Source organism: Maniola jurtina, chromosome 12 (genome assembly GCF_905333055.1).
Source record: "Maniola jurtina chromosome 12, ilManJurt1.1, whole genome shotgun sequence".
In the NCBI taxonomy this organism is placed as follows: domain Eukaryota; kingdom Metazoa; phylum Arthropoda; class Insecta; order Lepidoptera; family Nymphalidae; genus Maniola; species Maniola jurtina.
In genome coordinates this window covers 7,672,221-7,692,823 of record NC_060040.1, presented here as the reverse complement: position 1 = coordinate 7,692,823, position 20,603 = coordinate 7,672,221, and the positions used below count along the sequence as shown (strand labels likewise).

Genomic DNA, 20,603 nt, shown 5'->3' with positions numbered 1-20,603 from the left:
TTCGTTGCGTACGCGCATACAAACATTCCCGGGCTTTCAAACTACGAACGTTAATCCGACGTGCGTGCGTTTAACTTTTCAATATTTATAAATATAAACAGTGATCTCAAAGTGTTGCAAAAAATCCTCGAGGAATGATAAAAATATTATGACTATGAAATTATATAAACAAGTCATGTTTTGTGTGTCTGTGTGATCGGCAAAGGGAATGGCGGGCACAATGAGTCCGCCGCAGAATTGGCACAAATGGCTAGTGTTGTCGCTGCTCGGATTGGCTTTGTCCGCTCGCACAATTGGCTGCGATTACGGCTCCATCACCGAGAAATTTGGAGCGGAAGCTGTGGCTCGGTGCAGTGAAAAATGCCCTTTCCAGGTCTGTTTTGTATCTAACGATCTTTTTATCATATTGGAAAACTCTTGAAGAGTCGGTTGAGTTTGAAGATTTCACAGTTTAACTGAACCTTTCTAAACAGCTATTTTAGCTTCAGGTTATGAATGAACATTGGGAGTTGCGGCACGTATTAATTAAAACAAAAATACAAAATCGTAGACCGTAATCGAGTAATCCAAAGTAAGTATTCTTTACACCTCTGTGACAATTCAGAACAACTCTATAGACAGTGGTGGTAGTTCGTTATAAACTTTTTGGGCCAGTTTACGTTTTGACTATGTAGCCTTTAGTCTAATTATTTATTATAATTATTGCTGGCTATACAGAGAATAGAAAAACTGTGGAATGTGGAATGGAAATCATCCAGGCCCAGCAGTGGGCGTTTAACGGTTGAGACGATAACGGGCTACAACTAATGAAAGTATCACTATACGCGACAGGTTGAGATGGCAAACGGGGTTGGGACGCCCCACACATCCGTACAGCCGTGCGGGTGTGTGGAGTGTCCCTCGCCTCATAACCCGATTGCCATCTCAACCTGTTGCGCACTATACCTTATTAATTAAAAAAGAGAGTGTTATAACGACAAACAGCTCAAATCGCTGGGTCTAGAAAAAAGATTACTACTCTCAAGTCTCAAGCCTGTTGCTCTACATCGTAGACCCCACTAAATAAATAAAAAAAATTGAAGAAATTCCGCCCCAGCGAAGCTGTTCAGTTCAGTTAGGTCAGTTATGAATTATGGTACCTACCATAATAACATTTATTACTTCAAAGTGAATCCAAATTGTTTTTTGTCATTTTATGAGATCTTCCGACTATAAGCAAATGTTATGAATTATAGATAATAATCCACAAGTGTAAATTAAAAATTTATAACACCCCCGACAAGTAAAGGTTACAGTCATAACTTGAAAAGAGCTGATAACTTTCAAACGGCTGAACCGATTTTCTTGGATTATGGCTAAGAACACTCTCGATCAAGCCACCTTTCAAACAAAAAAAACTAAATTAAAATCGGTTCATTCGTTTAGGCGCTACGATGCCACAGACAGATACACACGTCAAACTTATAACACCCCTCTTTTTGGGTCGGGGGTTAAAAATACAAAAACCATGCTTGCAAACAAACGGTTCGCAAGTCGCAACGGCGGCGGCGCTTGTGCAAGTTCAACGCTCAACTAATTGTTGACAATTATCCGGTAATCAACGAGATCGCTAAATATAGAGGAGCGTGCTACAACTGTATTGTCCACAACACATGGAACGGCCTTGGATTATACTTCCAAACTGGAGTAGTGCAATTCACGAATTGAAATATGTGCCAACATATTTTTCTTCCATAATACGTTGTAATACAATATATTTTATTGAATAAAAATAGATATCTGTTCTGCCAAAAAAGGTTGCCTTATTCAAGACACTCTTTTGCATTTATCCATATCCATTCCATTCCATACTTATATTTTATATTATAAATGCGAAAGTGTGTCTGTCTGTCTGTCTGTCTGCTACCTTTTCGCGGCCCAACAGTTTAACCGATTCTGACGTTTGGTACAGAGTTAGCTTATATCCCGGGGACGGACATGGGCTACAAACCCATCCACTGAACCGATTTGTATAAAATTTGGCACCGAGGTTTCTTGCGTCCCTGTAATTGACATAGGCATTTTATCCCGGAAAATCAAACAGTTTCCACGAGGTCTTTAAAAACCTAAATCCACGCGGACGAAGTCGCAGGCATCCTCTAGTAATGATTATAAATGCGAAAGAGTGTCCGCCTGTCTATTTGTACATAAATATTTACTGTTTTCCTGTGTTTTCTTCGTCTGACTCTACTCCATTCTCTGTCCACTATTTTAAGAGGCTCAATTTACGAGTACCAAAACAAACTTGTAAAAGAAAGAAACATTGTCTGGAACAGATAACATAACAGTTCATTCGTTTTATATTAAAAATCGTTTTGAAACGTTTTTTGCGAGCGTGTGAGCGGAACCAGCGCGGTTCTCCTGCACTTGTATGGTCTTAAAAAGTAATGCGATAGCTTGAGGTTAACTTTTTGGGATTTCTTAACTTTGCGCTAAAAATATTTAGAGTTTATAAATATAACAAAAAAGTCCGATAGTAATGAATATTGTCGGACCTATTTATTAATTAGGTATAAGTATTAAAATAAGTAAACATCCTGTATTTTAATCTACTCGACGGCTGATACCGCTGATACAGCAAATTGTAATGCAAAACCATCTCGAATCGCGGTCTACGTTACCAATAAATAATTTAACTATGTAAGACATAGTTTTAATTTGATTTAATTAAGCTAGAATTTTATCATACGTACCTAATGATCCAGAAATCAAAATAACTATAGAAGTATAAGGCTACGGTTTCTTAGTCGAGCTGTGCTGCTATCACAGAATACGTACTTAATAGTTCCTTCCAATAGTAGAATGGAATGACATCAGGAGTCCTAACTAAAGGAGTGACTATGAGTCAAAATCGGTCACCTGCGATCTTTGTAAAAAAGACAACAGAAACCATTTAGGTACATTACCTAATTTAAAGTTCTGTGATAGCAACCAACATAAATTGAAATAAATTAAATAAGTAGTAAATACACCAAAGTATTATTTTATGATTTAAATATTTTTGACTCATTTCGCATCATTATATCAGGATACCATTTTAATAAATAGTTTAGTAATTAATGTTATAATAAAATGCAATATAAACATTCACATCCTGCGAACTGTCTAATTCACAACCTAATGTCGCATGGCATGCTCCGATGCGCACGCGCGGGCGCAACGGATGCGATCAGGTTGATGTCCGGGGGATATTCGAGTTGATTATTATCAAAAAAACGTTACTGCCTACCTGTTATATTTTTTGTACAAGACACCTTTGAAATACGTCCGAGATTTTTTTTTCAGAACCGGACGGGTGATGGTCATTTTGACGTCAGTTGTGGATCTGACTGCAGTGTCCAGCAAGTAAGTAATTATAAAAATACAGTTACAATACATAGGCTTACTTGATTTACATAATATTGTCTGTGAACATGTACCTACCTAAAAAATGTAACAATTTCACTTTATGTTGTTTCGTACTTCCATTACTTCTGATTTGAATAAAATAACCAGCCAAGGGCTAGTCCATGCCTCGTCAGACTCGCGCACCGGGATATATAGTCCATAACTTGCCAGTATCAAACTAATGAGCAAAGAGTATCTATCTGATTTCTTTTGGTATACCCCTCGTACTTCTTATTACTATCAAAGCAATTTGCTGTAATAGTTGCAAACGCATGAACATTAATTTAAGATTTTTAGTAGAAGTTTAAGCTAGAATAAAATTACTTATTAGCCCATAGGCTAGGCTAGATCGTAGTAGCAATAAAGCTACCATTATATAATGGAGCTTTATGGTAAGGAAAAAAAATTAAGATTTTTGCTTTCAAGGTTTCATAATGTACTTAATTAAAAGATAACCATTTCTTCTCCACAAGAATACAACACGACAAGACACTAATATTATGCAGAGTGGAAATCATATGATCAATCAAAGTGCAACATTTACCTACATTATAATGTAGAACTTAGTCGCACATAAATCTAATAATATTTATTACTTTGGAATCAACTGTTTACTAATAATTAATTACGAATACCCCTATCAATTTTATTTATGCGTAAATATGTAGGTAGTTACTAAGAATATTATTATTGTACTTGATACTACGCAAACAAATCGTAAAATTCTATTCGAAGCCGATAAGTTGATTTTTATTATTATAGTTTTTTTTACAGTTACTTTAAATTATTGTTTTGTTTATTTTTATCGTACTGATTGCTTAATACGTAGCTCTACATTGCCATATCGGAATAGTTTTATGTTTAACGGAAATTAGGAGTTAGTAAAGTTAAGAGGTGCTTAGTTAATTAGCTACGAAATGTTTTGTAAGGGTTTCGTTATTAAGTAGGCAGTAAGTATTACTTGATAATAAAAATACTACCTAAGTAACCTAATACAGTAGTTGTAGTTGATGTACAAAATATTTATAATACCTTCTAAGTATATGGCTCTCTATATTCTTGATGAAGTGTAATTAATGATGGCGGATGACTCTCAGATTAGACTCGGTAATCTAAAGGATAATAATTTTAATTTACCGATTTACCGATTAATTTACCGAGTTTGAATTAAATAGCAAGCATTTTCAGATTTGTTATTCAATCCCACTTAGATATATATTAATATTATGTATTAGTATAGATGTATAAGTTGGTAGATAGATGCAGGCTATGATGCTTCTATTTATAATTTAAATAAGCCAGATATAAATCATTACATGTGCCTATTATGAATATAAAAGAGGCTCTCAGGGGTGACCGTTGAAATCTCGGTTACCATACGAAAATAATTACCTACTCGTATCTTACGTTTATAATTACCAACAGATAACTTCGTCGCATCATATCAACCTCTGACCCCTTTTGCGCGATGGAAGGCCTTAAAAATGAATACGGTCAAAAACATTCGATAAAGTTGCTCATTAAGATTAAGAATAGGTAACCGTTTATAATCTTGTACTTAGTTGCTCCAAAAAAACTTTAAGTTTTCTACCGTGTCAGGAACTTTACAAAAATGACCAAGGACTTGTTGCAAACAAATGGGTTAGTTTTAGTATCTTGTTGTAATTATCACCTGTCTAATAATATTACAAAGATGAAAGTTGGTATGTGTGTTTGTGTGTGTGCATGCGTGCGTGTGCGTGTGTGCGTGTGTGTTTGTTATTCTTTTACGAAAAAACTTTTGGACGGATTTGGTTTGGGATGGAGATAGCTTACCTTGACTTAAACTTATGCAACTATTTATCCCAGAAAATCAAAGAATTCCCGCGGAATTAAAAAACCTAAGTATATCCCCACGGGCAAACTTGCGGGAATCATCTAGTAGGTTAGGGCCTAAGATTAGCAAGATCAGCAATTGAGCTTCTAAATATTTTGGATTTTTTTACACGGTAGGTAGGTCTAGGTAGTACCTACCTACACAAGTACTTTCAGAAATTGTTTATTCCCAGAAAATAAGCCCATTATTTTGTGAACAGATTTAGCTATCTCGTTTTAACCTAAACCTAAGTTAGCTTGTTGTAACAGGTTTAATTTAAACTGACTGAACTAGAGCGTAACCGGCACTGCGCTACCAGTTAGGTACCACCTACCATATCCATGGTCGCAACTCGCTAGGTACTGTAAAGTGTAACTATCATGTAAGTACTTACCTACCTGCCTACTTACCTATCTTTTTTACACAGAATGCTAGGCTGATTCCTAGTTCCGTGTATCTTTAACATTTAACTATGATTGTTTTGCCTATAAGAGGAGTTTATTCGTAGTGAATAGTGATACGGAGTTTGGCTCTCGTTTTACTTATTTCTTGTGCTCCATAATTATCGCCAGTAATGCAAATTTTTTGCAAACATATTTGAACACCGCTAGCTTTAAAACCAATCAAAAATGTATTTGTTTTTCGCACGATTTATTATATCCCTATTGAAATTAGGATGAAAACCACAGACGCGGCTGATATCAGTTGAGTTTACCTTAGGAGAACTTCAGGCATGCCGGTTTCCTCACGATGTTTTTCTGCACCGTTAAAGCAAGTGATATTTAACTGCTTACAACGCAAATAACTCACACAAGTTAGAGGTGCATGCCTGGGATCGAACACCCGACCTGAGAAGGTGGACGTTCTAACCACTAGTGACTAGGCTATCACAGCTTGTTCTAAACTGTACTGTATGTTATTCATTTTAACTTTTCAAGCGAGTAATAACGTTATCCGTCATTTTTAGGACAAGTAAATTGACACAAAACGGCTTTTTCCCCCAAACTTTGACAGTTACTACTGGTTAATGTCAAAATTATCAGTCGGTCTCAATTTATGCGCCCGCGCAACGCAAAAACTCTTAAGTGAGGAGAAGGGGCGGCGCGCACCCTCGTTACAGCAAATGAAGCCAATTGACTTGTTTCCATATATTTTTGGTTACAATAATGTGAAGATTGTATAGCATTTAATTTTGGTGTTACATTTTATTGCATGTTGCTTTAAAAAAAATTAAGGTCGCTTTTTCTGTAGTGGCGTAGTAACATCTATGTAGGTAGGTAAATAGTGCGTGTAGGAATTTTCTGAATGTAAATAATATAATATTTTGTCATTGGGTAACAAATTCTAAAAATATTTAGGTACTAAAAACTAATCTGCCTATTTATACCCTTTTTTATTTTATTAAAATACATTTAGCCCTTGACTTCAATCTCACCTGGTGGTGATGACGTAGTCTAAGATGGAAGCGGGCTAACTTATAGTTATAAAGTATGCCATAATGGCAGTTTTATTAAACCCTACTACTACTACATCCCTACTATACTATACCTACTATATCCCTAATCAACATTGCAAGCATCGTACCGGGCGGTACAGTTTTGCCTACTGGCTAAACCACGGCCGAATCCACCGATCAAGCAAAGCATCTTATAGGTACAAAAAAAAGTACTTACCTACTTAATTATAAAAATATAAAAAGTCTAATTGGTTCATAATAGGTATACGAATAGATATATTTATATTTACAAATCGACTTCTGGGTTGAGAGACTAGGTGTCTACCCAATAAAAGTTTGATAAACAGTAGGTAAACTACTGCAGACGTAAGGCGGTTTCCATAGAGCCACGCTACCACACGCTACTAAGTGCTTATATAGCAAATAAGTGCCTACGTAGTTGCACTCCATATAGGATACAATAGATTTCACACTAAAACTGCATCGCGACATGTTTACCTACGTGGGTTTTCGGTGCTTTTTACCCAAGCACCACAATATCCTTTTAATAATCCATAAATAGGTACTTCATACTTATATTATAAATGCAAAAGTGTGTCGGTCTGTCTGACTGTCTGTATGCTGTTTCGTTTCGACCCCTACTTGTCCCCCACAGATGCTGTAAGGAAATGCATTCAACTGTAATTTGAAATTTCGTAATAAAAACCTAAATCCACGCGAGCGGTGCCGTGGGCATCATCTAGTCTATACTCTATACTAATAAATAAAATTGGAGTGTCTGTCTGTAATTTCGAAATAACTACCTCATATTAAGCTCATATGGTTATTTGAACGATACCAACACTGAATCATACGTTTTTAAAATTTTTGTCTGTCTGTCTGTCTGTTTGAAAAGGCTAATCTTTGGAACGGCTGAACCGATTTTGACGGGATTTTCACAGACAAGTAGAGGATTGACAGGGCGTAAAATAGGCTACTTTTTTAACCGACTTTCGAAAAGGAAGTTGTGTTTTTCTACCTATGTACACCGAAATCTCCGAGATTTCTGAACCGATTTGCGTAATTTTTTTTTTATCGATAGAGGAACTTTGTGACATTGTTTCATAAAAAAATTGGATTCCAACTCCTCAATCCTGATGCTGCAGGGGATCTGGCCAATCCACGCGGGCGAAGCTGCGGGCATCAGCTAGTACATAATATAACAGTGCAGCAAAAGTCTGTGATTCTAACTCTATTGGTATATTTAATTTTTTAGCGTAAACAGATACAACCGAATTCGTCATACGGTTCCATCCCAGCGTCGATCTTACCCCAACACGCCTTATATTTGAATAAAAACAGTCTAAAGGTCCCTCTCTTCCACTACCAGAGATTGCATTTAGTTGAATAAATAATCACCAGACACTCCGCTCGTGTATCTATCATCACTGCACGAAAGGTGTGATGGACAAAATGCATTCCCTTATAAGTACCTGTTCAGTAACGGATACTCCGAGATCGTGTTTACATCGCACCAGTTCCTGTTATATGTATTTGTTAACAACTAGCCTACTTACTTGTCGATTTATTCAGTTCCCAATAACCCATTAACACTTTCATCTCGTGAATTTCTCAGAAAATCTATATAAGTAAGTATAAAATGTAATGGAAAATTAAAATCTTTCAAATGTTATTAAAATTGGTTTATCGGAAACTACTTTCAAAGTTTATCCAGATAGCTAGACAAGATAGACTAGGCTAGATAGCTAGTTTAGCTATAGATAGGTATTATCACTGAAAAATTTCGTTTCCGCACAAAACCTCAATAATTATGATTTTTTACCAATATACAGCTACTTTTAATTGATTAATGGCGCTGATTCGGTTGTACCTACACAAATCTCGAAATAAATTGACAGACTTTTCCGCGAAGAACATTGTGGAAAAGGTTCAAAGGTAGATAGACATGTTGATTTAGTTTAGCTCAGAGATTTCGTACAACCGATTGAGCAGTATTGATCGGGTTATTGACTCTGGTTATGGAGACATGGCTATCCGGCGCGGTGGTCATCCACCATGGCCGGGGCGGGGGTCGCGTGAGACTCGACGCCGGATGGACGCAGGAAGGAAGCTGCTAGTTGCCAGCCAGCTCCCCTCGGATCTATTTTAGAGTACATTTTATTCCATCGTTTCATACAACGCACTGTCCTGAATAAAGAGTTCGTGTGCAGCAAATTGGTTAACTTATCGCCAAGAAAATCGAATCTGTAAGGATCTAATGTAATCGATAAACTTTGAAACTACTGAAGCGATTTTAATAATTATTATTATTTCACCATTGGAAAGCTCCTTTCATCCAGAAGTAACATAGGCATAGTAGTACGAGTAGGTACGAGTATATCAAATTTCTACCGAGCGATCAGCTAGTTATACATAAAGTCAGCCTGCTGCGTCTGATGACTTGAAAACACTGAAACGTAACATAAACGTAAATAAACTATAAACTAAACTATAACTAAACTATAGGTAAGTGTGTATACCAGTTTTCAGGAATATTTAGATTGTCTCTTGACTCAGGTTGCAGTGGCCACTGTGGCGTTAAGGGGGTAAAAATCTCACGAACCTTACGTGATTCGTAAATAAAAAAGTTAGATTGTAGCTTCGATAGGATTAATATAAACCGCAGGTTACCTGCAATGACAGAGTGGTCAATAATATACGTCGACCTTCTTTTCGGGAGGTCGGGGATTCGTTGTGGGTTCGACCCCAGGCAGGCGCCTCTAACTTTTCGGAGTCATGTGCGTTTTAAGCAATTACTTACTTTACTATGCTTTGACGGTGAAGGAAAACATTGTGAGGAAACCTGCATGTCTGAGAATTTGCTAAAATGTTTTCAGAGGTGTGTGAAGTCTGCCAATACGTATTGAGCCAACGTGGCAGACTATGGCGTAAGTTCTTTTTCATTCTGAGAGGAGACTCGTGCTCGGATGAGTGAAGGTGCTCATGATGATAATGATGACGATGAGTTATGACTTTATGAGCCTTAAGCCTACCTTTGTTATCATTACAGAAGTTTTTTGATTTTGAGCTTACAAAAATAGATGGATTTTTCTGGATGATTAATTCAAATTACTAACTTAAACTTAATAATATCATATTAGAAATTACTTAGTATAAGGTTTCATTATAATAGCAAAATTAATGACAGAGTGTACGTGTAGTTTGTGCCTACTGATGCGTGTAGGCTCTAGAGGAATGCTGCTACGGTACGGTGAGCATGACAACGTCGAATATCGGAAGTGAAATTTAGATTTTTAATAACTTTTGCCAGCGACTTTGTCCGCGTAGTTTTAGATTGTTAACAAATCCGTGGATAGGTACTGTTACATTTTCCGGGATAAAATAGCCTATATCCGTCTCCAGGATGCAAGCTCCGTGCCCGCTTCAAGATCTGTCCATTGGCTAAGGCGTGGACACGTATCTAACAGGTAGATGGACAGATTGGCACACTTACGCACATTTTTACACCTAATTAGAATGTGGACAGATTTTAATTTTTTTGCTGAAACCGTCGTGAAAAAAAATGCGGATGAAGGCATTTTCAGCTTTCAAAAATGAGTTGCTCTTTAGCAAGGTACGTTCCTTGAAAATTTATCGAAGTATTTGTACTACTTTGACACAAAATACAACTGTAAGTGGACATTAATATTTCATAGCAATGCAATATGCAATTACTACGAATCTATTCTCATTAAAAATATGTAAATTTACGTTAATTGTATTTACTAAAACGTGGGAATTCTTGTTAGGGTCCTGACCGAATTAGAATATTCCTAACGCCATCCAGTAGAGCAAAACCGTCAAAACAATGTTTGCACCTAGCGGAACTGAAACGAGCTCGGCCATTGCCTCACCTGTGACGGTACCTTACATAGGTATTTGAATATTCAGAATTATGTAAATCGTTGTACTCTTTTACACCAAGCTATATATGTATGCTATACATGTTTGTATATTTAGATACTATTTAGCGACGAAATGGTTTCAAAAAATAAACTGTGTATCTACAGACTACGCATACACGTAGGTACATAGTCCAACAAAGGCGATCAGTGAGGTCTCCATTAATTCTTTTTTAACCGAATTTCTTAATAGGTAGACTTATCTAGGGAGTATCTACAAGGAATTACCTACTTACTTAAGTACTAACTTTATTAAGATTCCGGCATCAGTTTTCCTCTCCACTTTTAATATGATACCTCCATCTAAGGGCGTTTAAGTGCACTCATACTCGATTATACTCATAAGGTATTCGATTCGTATTTGTTTTCGTAAAAATACAATTCCCGTCGATTTTATTTATTACATAATTAATTATACATATTTAATTACAAGACCGTCATACAAAATGTCGGTACGCTTGTGCACTCATTGGGTTCGTGTTTATACGGATCCGTCAAAATAGATACGAGTCAAATGAATGCACAGGCGTATGTAAGTTTTGTATTCCGGCCACTTCGAATCGTATTTTTTATGAAAACGAATGCAAAATGAGTGCACAAACGCGCTTAGCTTGTATCATCTGGTCTATAAAAAAGGTACCTAGTCCTACCTATTTTATTATAAAATGACGATGTTCTGGACAAACTCAATGTAAAATATCTAACAAACCTAAGTATTTATGTTTAGCACGGGTTTTACATCATACCTAGGTATGATGTTTTGACCATTGTACCATTGAAAGTTTTAGCTTTTTAGTTTTATTTCTATGAGTACATTTTAAACAAACCATTTAATAAAAAAATTAGTGACTGTAAGCCTAATTTAACCAGTAATTACCTACAGATTAGATAGTTTTCATAAGTTTCACAATAAACTAGAATGGATCAGTTTTCACACGAGAACTTTTTTTGACCGCGCATGGAATGACCGCGCTTTATCGTGCGATGCCGGCAATTGGCCAGCTACTTAATTGAAACATGCGATAATATGAAGATGTCTCGGTCCCTTCGTTGGGCAATCGTCACTAATTAACTTTGTTTGTTTTCGTTTTGAAGATTTAAAACTATTTAAAACGCTTTATGACATCACACAGCAGTCAACACTGATCGCACATATTTTGATAAACTCTTCAGGAACGAGCACACGGCGAATTTTACGTAGTACCAACCTACCAAATTAAACAAGATAAAGTTGAAAACTAAAACCCGACTGCGATCGCTCGTCTTAATAAACGCTAAATATTATAGTAAAATCGTTTTTCTGTCGCTTGGCATATTTTAATTTTGTAGTACATTTATATTTATGAACTCAGAATTTTCTCCTCTTTCATTCGACACCCGACTCGATACAATAGCAAAAAAAAAAAAAAAATTGGAGACCCCCCCTTTTTTTCATGTAACATCCGTTAGGTCAATTTTTTTGGTATTAAATGTAGCCTATGTCACCCAGACCTTTACGACGAATCGATTGACGGTAGTAAGCCCAGTAGTTTAGGCGCTGCGGTGGAAATCACAGAATCTGGATACAAACATACACACATACATACCTACATACATAGACCGCTAAAATCATAACTCTTCCTTTTGGCTTTGCCGCAGTCGGGTAAAAAATAGGTACCGTTCACCTGGTCTACCCACTATGTGGTTATACCACAGCCAGAGTGAACTAGAGTGAGGCAACTCTCGGTTTGATCCTCAGGAATCAACGATATTATGTCAAATGTTATTTTTGATAGAGGCATCCCCCCATGGTGGAATCTCTACCTCCAAATTTTATTTGTTTTACCTATGAGAAACTTCATATTTTATAGAAAGTTGAACAAATTAAAATAAACTATGAATAAACCTTACTGAGTACTAAGCGTTATTAGAGTTCCAGACGTCTTAATTCCTAGACTCAGTTTATTTATTAGTACACCTACTTCTTATGTCGAGCTTTAAATGGAAACAAAGACAACTGTATGGTATTTCCTGGTGGCTATTTAAAGATGATTAACTCTGTTAATTGCATAAAGGAGAACTTTTTTGGTAATTTAGGATACGACTGACTTAAGTAGTCTGTTATTACATGGCGTGAGATTTATTCCATGCATTAGGTAATACATTTTTTGAACACTGCATAACCTAATTAATTAAACGCCTATCCGTGGATTACGTACCTAGTCCATATCTATCTTGTAAAAACTTACACTTAGATACCTAAGTCAAGGATATGCATTATTTGGGTTTAGATCACGAGAATTCTGAAATGACTAGGTAGTCTAAGTCAATTATTCAAGACGAGAGCCCATGGCATGGCGTTCGTACAATGGACTACCTCACACCATGCAGTATTTGACTATAAGGTCACATAATATTGAATCGTACCTAATGTAAAATTTTCATGGTGTTGACTAGGTGGGTACTGGGTAGGTCACGGATAAATAAGCGTTACTTACCTAAGTGCGGGCTTAGGTCACGCAGTGCTGCAATATATTAATTCTTAGCAGATAACGTTAATATTCACAAAACTTTACTACGTTCTATCTACCTACTTATGTCTATAGAGAACTGCATTCAGCTTCGTCGCCCGCTAATTCTTATTTCCTCATTAGGTTGAGCGTTCCCCGCCGCAAGCGCGCGCATTACAATCGCATTGCGTTCGTTCAGCATCTCTTTGCCCATCTGATTCCCTTAAGAGTCAGGCTTTAATTCATCCAAGGAGACAGGCCTCGCTGATAAAATACCTCATTTTCTATGAATACTCTCTCTCCCATTTATACCAAACTTATTTCTTCAGTTTCACAATCAGTCTTTTAATAATTGAAAACGAGAAATACTACTCTACAATTTGAAATCGTAGACCAATACTTTGATGTGATGCGACAGAAGGCGATTTAGAGCCAGATTACGCTGCCCACACCATATCTAGGCATGTGTTTGGGACCTACTGACTACGGAGACAAATTCAATGTTCTTCATAAATGCCTATAAATATCCTTTAATAGGTGATTTTACGCGACCGAGGGCCCTAAACCATGTTCATCCGCCGAGCGAAATTGTCGCGAGTGCACTCAACCATGGAGTGTTTTGATTTATTGTCCATTTATTGGACTCTCAGCGGCGATTGCACGAATAATAAAAATAGAATAATTCTCCACTTGATACTGAGCATAATCATTGTGTTAAACTCCGAGCCCAACAATAATGACACAAAAGATTATATCCGTTTAACATCATGCGAGTTGCAAACCACATAGATACCTACTTATATGTACAAAACATGCAGCCATTCGATGTACATATCTACACAATGACTAATGGACTTGAATATTACGAACATATTCAAATAATATATGTAGTATACCGGCCTATATATTATAATTCGATTTGATATCACCATTGGTTAATTCTTTGCTCATTTTTGTAAAGCAAAGGGCAATCGTACTAACGTGGTCGGCTGATAGAGGCCAGCAAGTATACTAGAACAGAGAGCTCTCGAGAGCGCGAAGAGCGGGGCAACGGGAAGCCACCGGTGGGTCCCAATTTGCCCCAACATTATCCAATTGCCGGAGTCAACCGTTTGGCGTGGGCCCGCGCGTGACCTGCGCACGTATTTTGGATCTGTTAAATATTTTAGACGACTTGTATAAACACAAATCGGATCAGAGTGAGATTTTTTCCAGACTCCGTGTGGATTAAAAATGTGATTAGCAGTTTTTATTCAACTCTGGGACTCTGGAAAAGGTTGTTTTTAGGTGTCTATGTATGCTTATCGGTTCCGTTATCGTCATAATCCCCAAATTACTAATTAGATTTCATTAAGTATTAAGGTGTCGATGGCATCGTCGTAGCAAGGTCGTAGCGTTTTGTAGTATAGACTTTATGTCATTGGCTACGTGACGTCATGGAAAATCCAATATGGCGGCTGTTGTGCCCTAAAACCTCCCAAGAATTTTTTATATAAGTAAATGTTAGTACATATAGAGTTTGGTATCAAATGAAAATGAAATGAATGAATTTATGTAGACTCCGAACATGAATCGTTTGACAGTCGTAATAGTAGCAGGTGGTATTACAAAGTTTTTTAGCGTTTGTTTTTGAGCTTTATCCTAACTTGTAATATTTTTGTGATTATTAATGATCTCAGGAAAAGTATTTTCAGTTTCATTTCATATACTTACCTATTTACCTACCTATAACATTGCGCCTACCCTGCAATTATAAGTTATAGATAATTTACTTTTATATAGGATCAAGGTACATAATATCTAACTTCTAAGTATGTACCTATGTGTACTAACGTGATTCTCAGCAATAAACTTTATGGCGAAAGATTATGACTTACACGCGTAGTGGCAGATGATGTACTCGTGCAATGAAATATTTATATGGGTTACATTACAGTATCTTAAAGTTTATCTAAGGTCAGTAACGAATCTAATTCGAAAAACAGCAACATCCACTTATCCAGTGGCGCCAGTTATACTTATCTATTAATTAAATAATATTATAGCAAATAGGTACACGAGTAGCTATCTTACGAACATAAAATGTTGGAGTTGCCGGGGTTAAGATGCGAACTAACGATATAAATATCTTAGAACTAGAGGATGCCCGCGACTTCGTCCGCGTGGATCTAGGTTTTTAAAGATCCCGTGGGAACTGTTTGATTTTCCGGGATAAAAGTTGCCTAGGTCAATCACAGGGACGCAAGCTACCATACGACCTCGGTACCACATACGAATCGGTTACGCGGATGGGTCTTTAGGAATCCCACGGGAACTCTTTGATTTTCCAGGATAAAAAATAGCCTATGTCCGTCCCCGGGATATAAGCTAGCCCGTACCAAATTTCGTCAGAATGGGTTAAACTGTTGGGCCGTGAACAGACACACTTTCGCATTTATAATATTAGTATGGATTGATAAGTAATTAGGTAGGTTTGTTGAATTTATCACAAAAAATAAAAACATAGAACATAATGAATAACTAAAAGAAACAAAAAAAAACATATTAGTGGATTTATTTCGTTAGCGCGCTTGCTTATTTTATCGGCATTGCATAAATGAATATAGGAGTGCGTCTTTCAATTTCCAAAGCAATCATCTAAATTAGGTACCTATTTACTTAGTTAGATTCTACTTGTGAGGTATAACTTACGAAACAAAAAAAAGTACAAAAAGATTGACCAATCAAGATAAGTTTTAATATCACAATAATTACTTAATAAATAAACTATGAGTGCTTTCACTAGCCCTGCATCCGGCGCGCCTGCGCAGTGCGCTCCCAATTGGACTTCCGAGAGCGTTTCCGAAATCGCTCCAGCAATTAAGTGGAGCGACAATTTTAATGACTCCAAAGGGAGCAACTATTGTTTTGTTATTATTAGGGCACGAGACAGGATGCTGGCTAATTAGGCTCTAATTTACTTAGCTTTATTAGCTTAAGTGTAACCACTTTCCAACAATGCTCTTTTAAATAGAACACGCCACTCAATTTTTTAAATTGATTTACGATTTTTAGGGTTCCGTACCCGAAGGGTGCCAACGGGGCTCTATTACTAAGACTTCGCTGTCCGTCCATCCGTCTGTCTGTTAGTGGGCTGTATCTTGTGAACTTTAGTAGGTAGAGAGTTAAAATGTTTACAGAATATGTATTTCTACTGTCAATATAACACCAAAAAATATATATATTTCAAAATTAACGCCATGAAAAATAAATAACAATAAAGTGTTATTTCTTGTACGATGGTACGGAATCCTTCGTGTGCAAGTCTGACTTGCACTTGACTATTTTTTTTATTTAAAGTTGTTTTAAATATGTGTATCCTAAGGACAGAATCAATCATATCTACTAATTGAAGTTAGGGGCACAAAAGTAGCAAAAAAAAAAACTAATACACATCGATGAGTACCACTAATACCTGCCCATATAGGTAATCTACACTTAGATTATTTCAAAAACATTGTTATTTTAGCATATGGTATACCTAACCTACATAAAACCATCTCACACATCTAAGAACCATCTCAAAGGTTCTAACTAATTTTATGAAGGGCTAGGTTATGGATGGGCGGAGTGTTGTGACAAGGGTCACTGACGGAAAGAAGGGACGGAAAAGTCCTATTAAAGCCGTCAAAGCAGCACTGCACTGCATATCATTACCATTACCTATAGGTACCTATTTTAAAATTCTTATGATATGGAAATCTTTAAGCCCGAGTAAGTTTGAAATTACTATTAAGTATCTACTTTTGATTACCTAATTAATATTTTCATGCTTGCCCTCAATTGTAACTAGTTTCACATTTACCTACATGTTAAGTAAGTAGGTAGTATATATATATAGGTATATATAGGTAGTATATAGTATATTAGTAAGCGCCATAAGATTTCTCATCTCACCCCCTTCTAAAACAAGCCTTGCGCTGTAACTGAAAACATTTTATCCGATTTCCGGTAGGTAAAATGCTGAATTGCTGAAATAAACTTAAGAAGAAATTGCTAGAAACTGACAATGTTGAGGTAAGGGCGGCAAAAATTCAACGAATATAATCCGAAACGAATCCACCACTGGGTTTCATATTATTAAACCTCGCTTGTACATGGAGAGCACTTTGAATACACTAAGTTAGCACTTTTTTGGTCGCTTTCAAATAGAGTCAACCTCTCGACATTATAAAATCATCTAAAATTTAACGATAATATGTTGTTATATCCATAATATGACTAATGAAGATTACTATAATAATACTAGCTTATGACTTCGTCCGCGAGGACTACCTACACAAATTTCAAACCCCTATTTAATTCCCTTATGTGTTGAATTTTCAAAAATCCTTCCTTAGCGGATGTCTATGTCAAAATAGTTATCAGCATGCCAAATTCCAGACCCATCCATCCAATAGTTTGAGCTGTGCGTTGACAGTCAGTCAGTTAGTTTTTCCTTTTATACTTATAGGTATTTAGATGACTAATGAAGATTACTAACATTGATGTGACGTGTTAAATTGGTGGACTGTTTAGCTACTTATCATCTTTCCGTATACGTAACAGCGCTGATTCCAGTGGCCCACTTCGCAATGGGAGTGCGTTTGTTGAGGCCACGACCCGTAATTACATACCCGAAACAAAGTGCACAGATCGCGTCCAGGCAACTCATCCTCGCGCTAATTGTTCCGCGTACCGGCTATTGTGCCGGCTTTGAGTTGCACATCATATTGAGTAGATTCGAGAGTGTATGAGTAAGCGCTATACAACCCTAATAACGGGCCGGCATTATTTAAAGCACGTTCATAGGTGTGAAAACTCAATTTTAACAACTTATAAGTATTATTGCCTGCTAGGTCTCTTTTAGGGACTTTCACAGATGCCATGGTATTGCTCCGCCTGAATCCAGTGGCTTTCTGCAATTAGTCTGTCCACCTAGTGTCGATCTGCCAAACCTGCGCTTTCCGGTGCGACGTCGGCATTTTAGTACCGCAACGTCTAAGATTTTTGAACGATGTGATACCGATATGCCCGCATCGCCACTTCAGCTTCGCAACCCGTCGAGCAATCGGTTACTCTGGTTCTCCTTCGGATCCCCTCAATTCTAATTTAGTCACGTAGAGAAACCCCAAGCATATCTCTCTCCATCACCCGTGTGGAAGTCTCTACAAGAGATTTATGTCTAGAGGACGTCTATCGGTTGACGGTAATGATGAAGATTGCCTTAAAGTTTAAAAGTTACACTTAGTTAAGAATACCTACGTTCCTACCCACTTCAATAGTAATAAAAATAATAAAGGTGCGGAAAAGAAATGAAGAAGCACCTGCGTCTTACAACTTCACAACTCACCATGCGTAAAGGTCGCAACTCGACCGTGAAAATCCGTTACAAAAGCAAGCACTGTGTCAATTTAGTCCAGGTTAGGAGATTTCCGTTAAAAGATTCGTTAATTTCAAGTTCATCATGTGTTTGGGAAGAGGATAGTAATGTCAGTTCAATCAGTAATCAAGTTTATTAGAATTAGTGGAGCCACCACCACTCCACCACTATACCATTATAATATCAGTGAGTGTGAACACCACAATAATTTTAGATTACTGACTGGGTGCAGGGATACAATACTGGGTAATGAAAGTTGCATTAAATAAATAGGTAACAATTTCAGAATATGGCCCTATTTATCTATTTTTATGTGTAGCCTGTTTAGGAAAACACGAGGTTTGAATAAAAAAAGGTTTGACAATATTTAAATCACAAGCAGGCACTTGAGTTTAGTGCAGGTGGTCTTTGGTCTGAGAATGTTTAAACTAAAAGAAGTCGAAATGAACATGTGCACGAGATGTAAACATACGCGAAACACTCTCGCAAACCGTTTAGGAGGGCCTGTAAACATGCAGAACACACATTGCCCTCATTTTGATCCTACTGATACCTTAAACCGTAGATTTGTTAAAGCATGATAGAACAAATCTGAGATTAGCCCCTAGCAGGTAACAGGTCTTCACTAATTTAACAAATTGACACTTGTGTAAATGTTTTGAAAAAATGTGGTTAGCTCTTTCGATATGGTTGGTTCAAAGGTTCGAGCTTAACATTATTAAAACAACTGTATTATGTTACTATTCAATTGATGTTATGTTAATTAAATTATAAGTAGGTAGGTGTAAAGACCCCCCACTAATAAAAGCTAATAAAAACGGATCATGTAATGATGTACTTAAAAATGTGAACATAATATGGGCCTCATCTTGTCATCGCTTTTTAGATGATAGATAATTTTATGATGCAGGTGCTATTTTTTTTGTGAAATGCATTCTCTTATCTGTTTTTGTTTGTTGCAGTGCAGACTTGGATGTAATCTTTGGTTACAAGGACTAGAAAATTCTTGTCAAACTGTTTGCGTAAGTATTGATTTAAGTAGGTACTTAAATTATTTACTTTCCATAGCTGTAGTTACCTACCTAGTCCGATTACTGTGATGGTTTTTTTTTTTTCATTGCAGAATGTAACATCAGAAACTGTCATCTCAAGAGAATTGTACTGTGTCATGGGATGTAATGAGGCGCTTAATATGTATTTGCAAAAAGTTCGAGGTAAATTTTGAAAGCCTTGCTTTTTAACTTAGCGTGCGTAAAAGCTACGCTGCTGCCGGTGCTCTCTCTGTCAATCATGTGACCCTGCTTCTATAACAATAATAGCAAGTAGGTACATACATTGCGTTCGGTATAAGGTTCTGCTGTGTAGTTCTGTAGCAACCTACCTCCAGTCCCTAAGGTAGGGCTGAAAATTACTTAGTTAATTTCTTGCTGATGTGTCATGCTGGTTCTTCTCGCTCAGTAAATAGGAGATTTTGAATCAGTGAACTGTAACAATTTTTTTTAACTAGGTATATAGGCTTGCTCTTGACTGTAATCACACCAAATAATATTATTTGATGGTAGTAATATTGTAACTGACGGGGAAAACGGAAGCTGGAAGGGTTTTCCATCTTTTAGCAGTGTGTACTTACCTACGTATTAGAAACAAGGAAGTGAATCGCTTCATCCGAGTCTTATTTCGATTAAGTATCTGAGAATTCAAAAGCAGTTCTAAAAGTTTACATAAAATGTTTATAAATATTGTTCTTTATTCTATTCAGATCTACTGGGCACGCCACCCGCGCCAGCGTTAGTGGCAGACAGCCTGACAGCCACGTCTCTGTCCCTTGTGTGGGACGCGCCGAATCTCGGCAATCTCAGCTACCTCGTGCAATGGCGATACGAAGAGCTGCCCGGCAGCTGGCAGTACTATTCCAACTCCAGCCACTCCGACAAGTCGATCATTCACGTAGAAAACTTGAGACCGTATACGAAATATAGAGTAAGTGTCCAATAACATTTTTTTAAATGTAGGTATTTTTAGCGTATTTTACGCT

General features: G+C 36.9%; 1 protein-coding gene across 5 annotated transcripts in view; it reads left to right on the top strand.

Annotated features, from left to right (window-relative positions):
* The window catches only part of LOC123870360 (proto-oncogene tyrosine-protein kinase ROS), a 44,240-nt gene continuing 23,637 nt past the window's right edge, over nucleotides 1-20,603 (top strand). For 4 of the 5 annotated variants that reach the window (XM_045913625.1, XM_045913626.1, XM_045913624.1 and 1 more), the window contains exons 1-5: nucleotides 1-373; nucleotides 3,325-3,384; nucleotides 19,531-19,590; nucleotides 19,692-19,782; nucleotides 20,328-20,548. In XM_045913625.1, the coding sequence (XP_045769581.1) occupies nucleotides 209-373; nucleotides 3,325-3,384; nucleotides 19,531-19,590; nucleotides 19,692-19,782; nucleotides 20,328-20,548 (597 nt within the window). In that variant the 5' untranslated portion in view covers nucleotides 1-208. The remainder of the gene's footprint in view (nucleotides 374-3,324; nucleotides 3,385-19,530; nucleotides 19,591-19,691; nucleotides 19,783-20,327; nucleotides 20,549-20,603) is intronic. The other variant, XM_045913627.1, reaches the window with a different exon arrangement.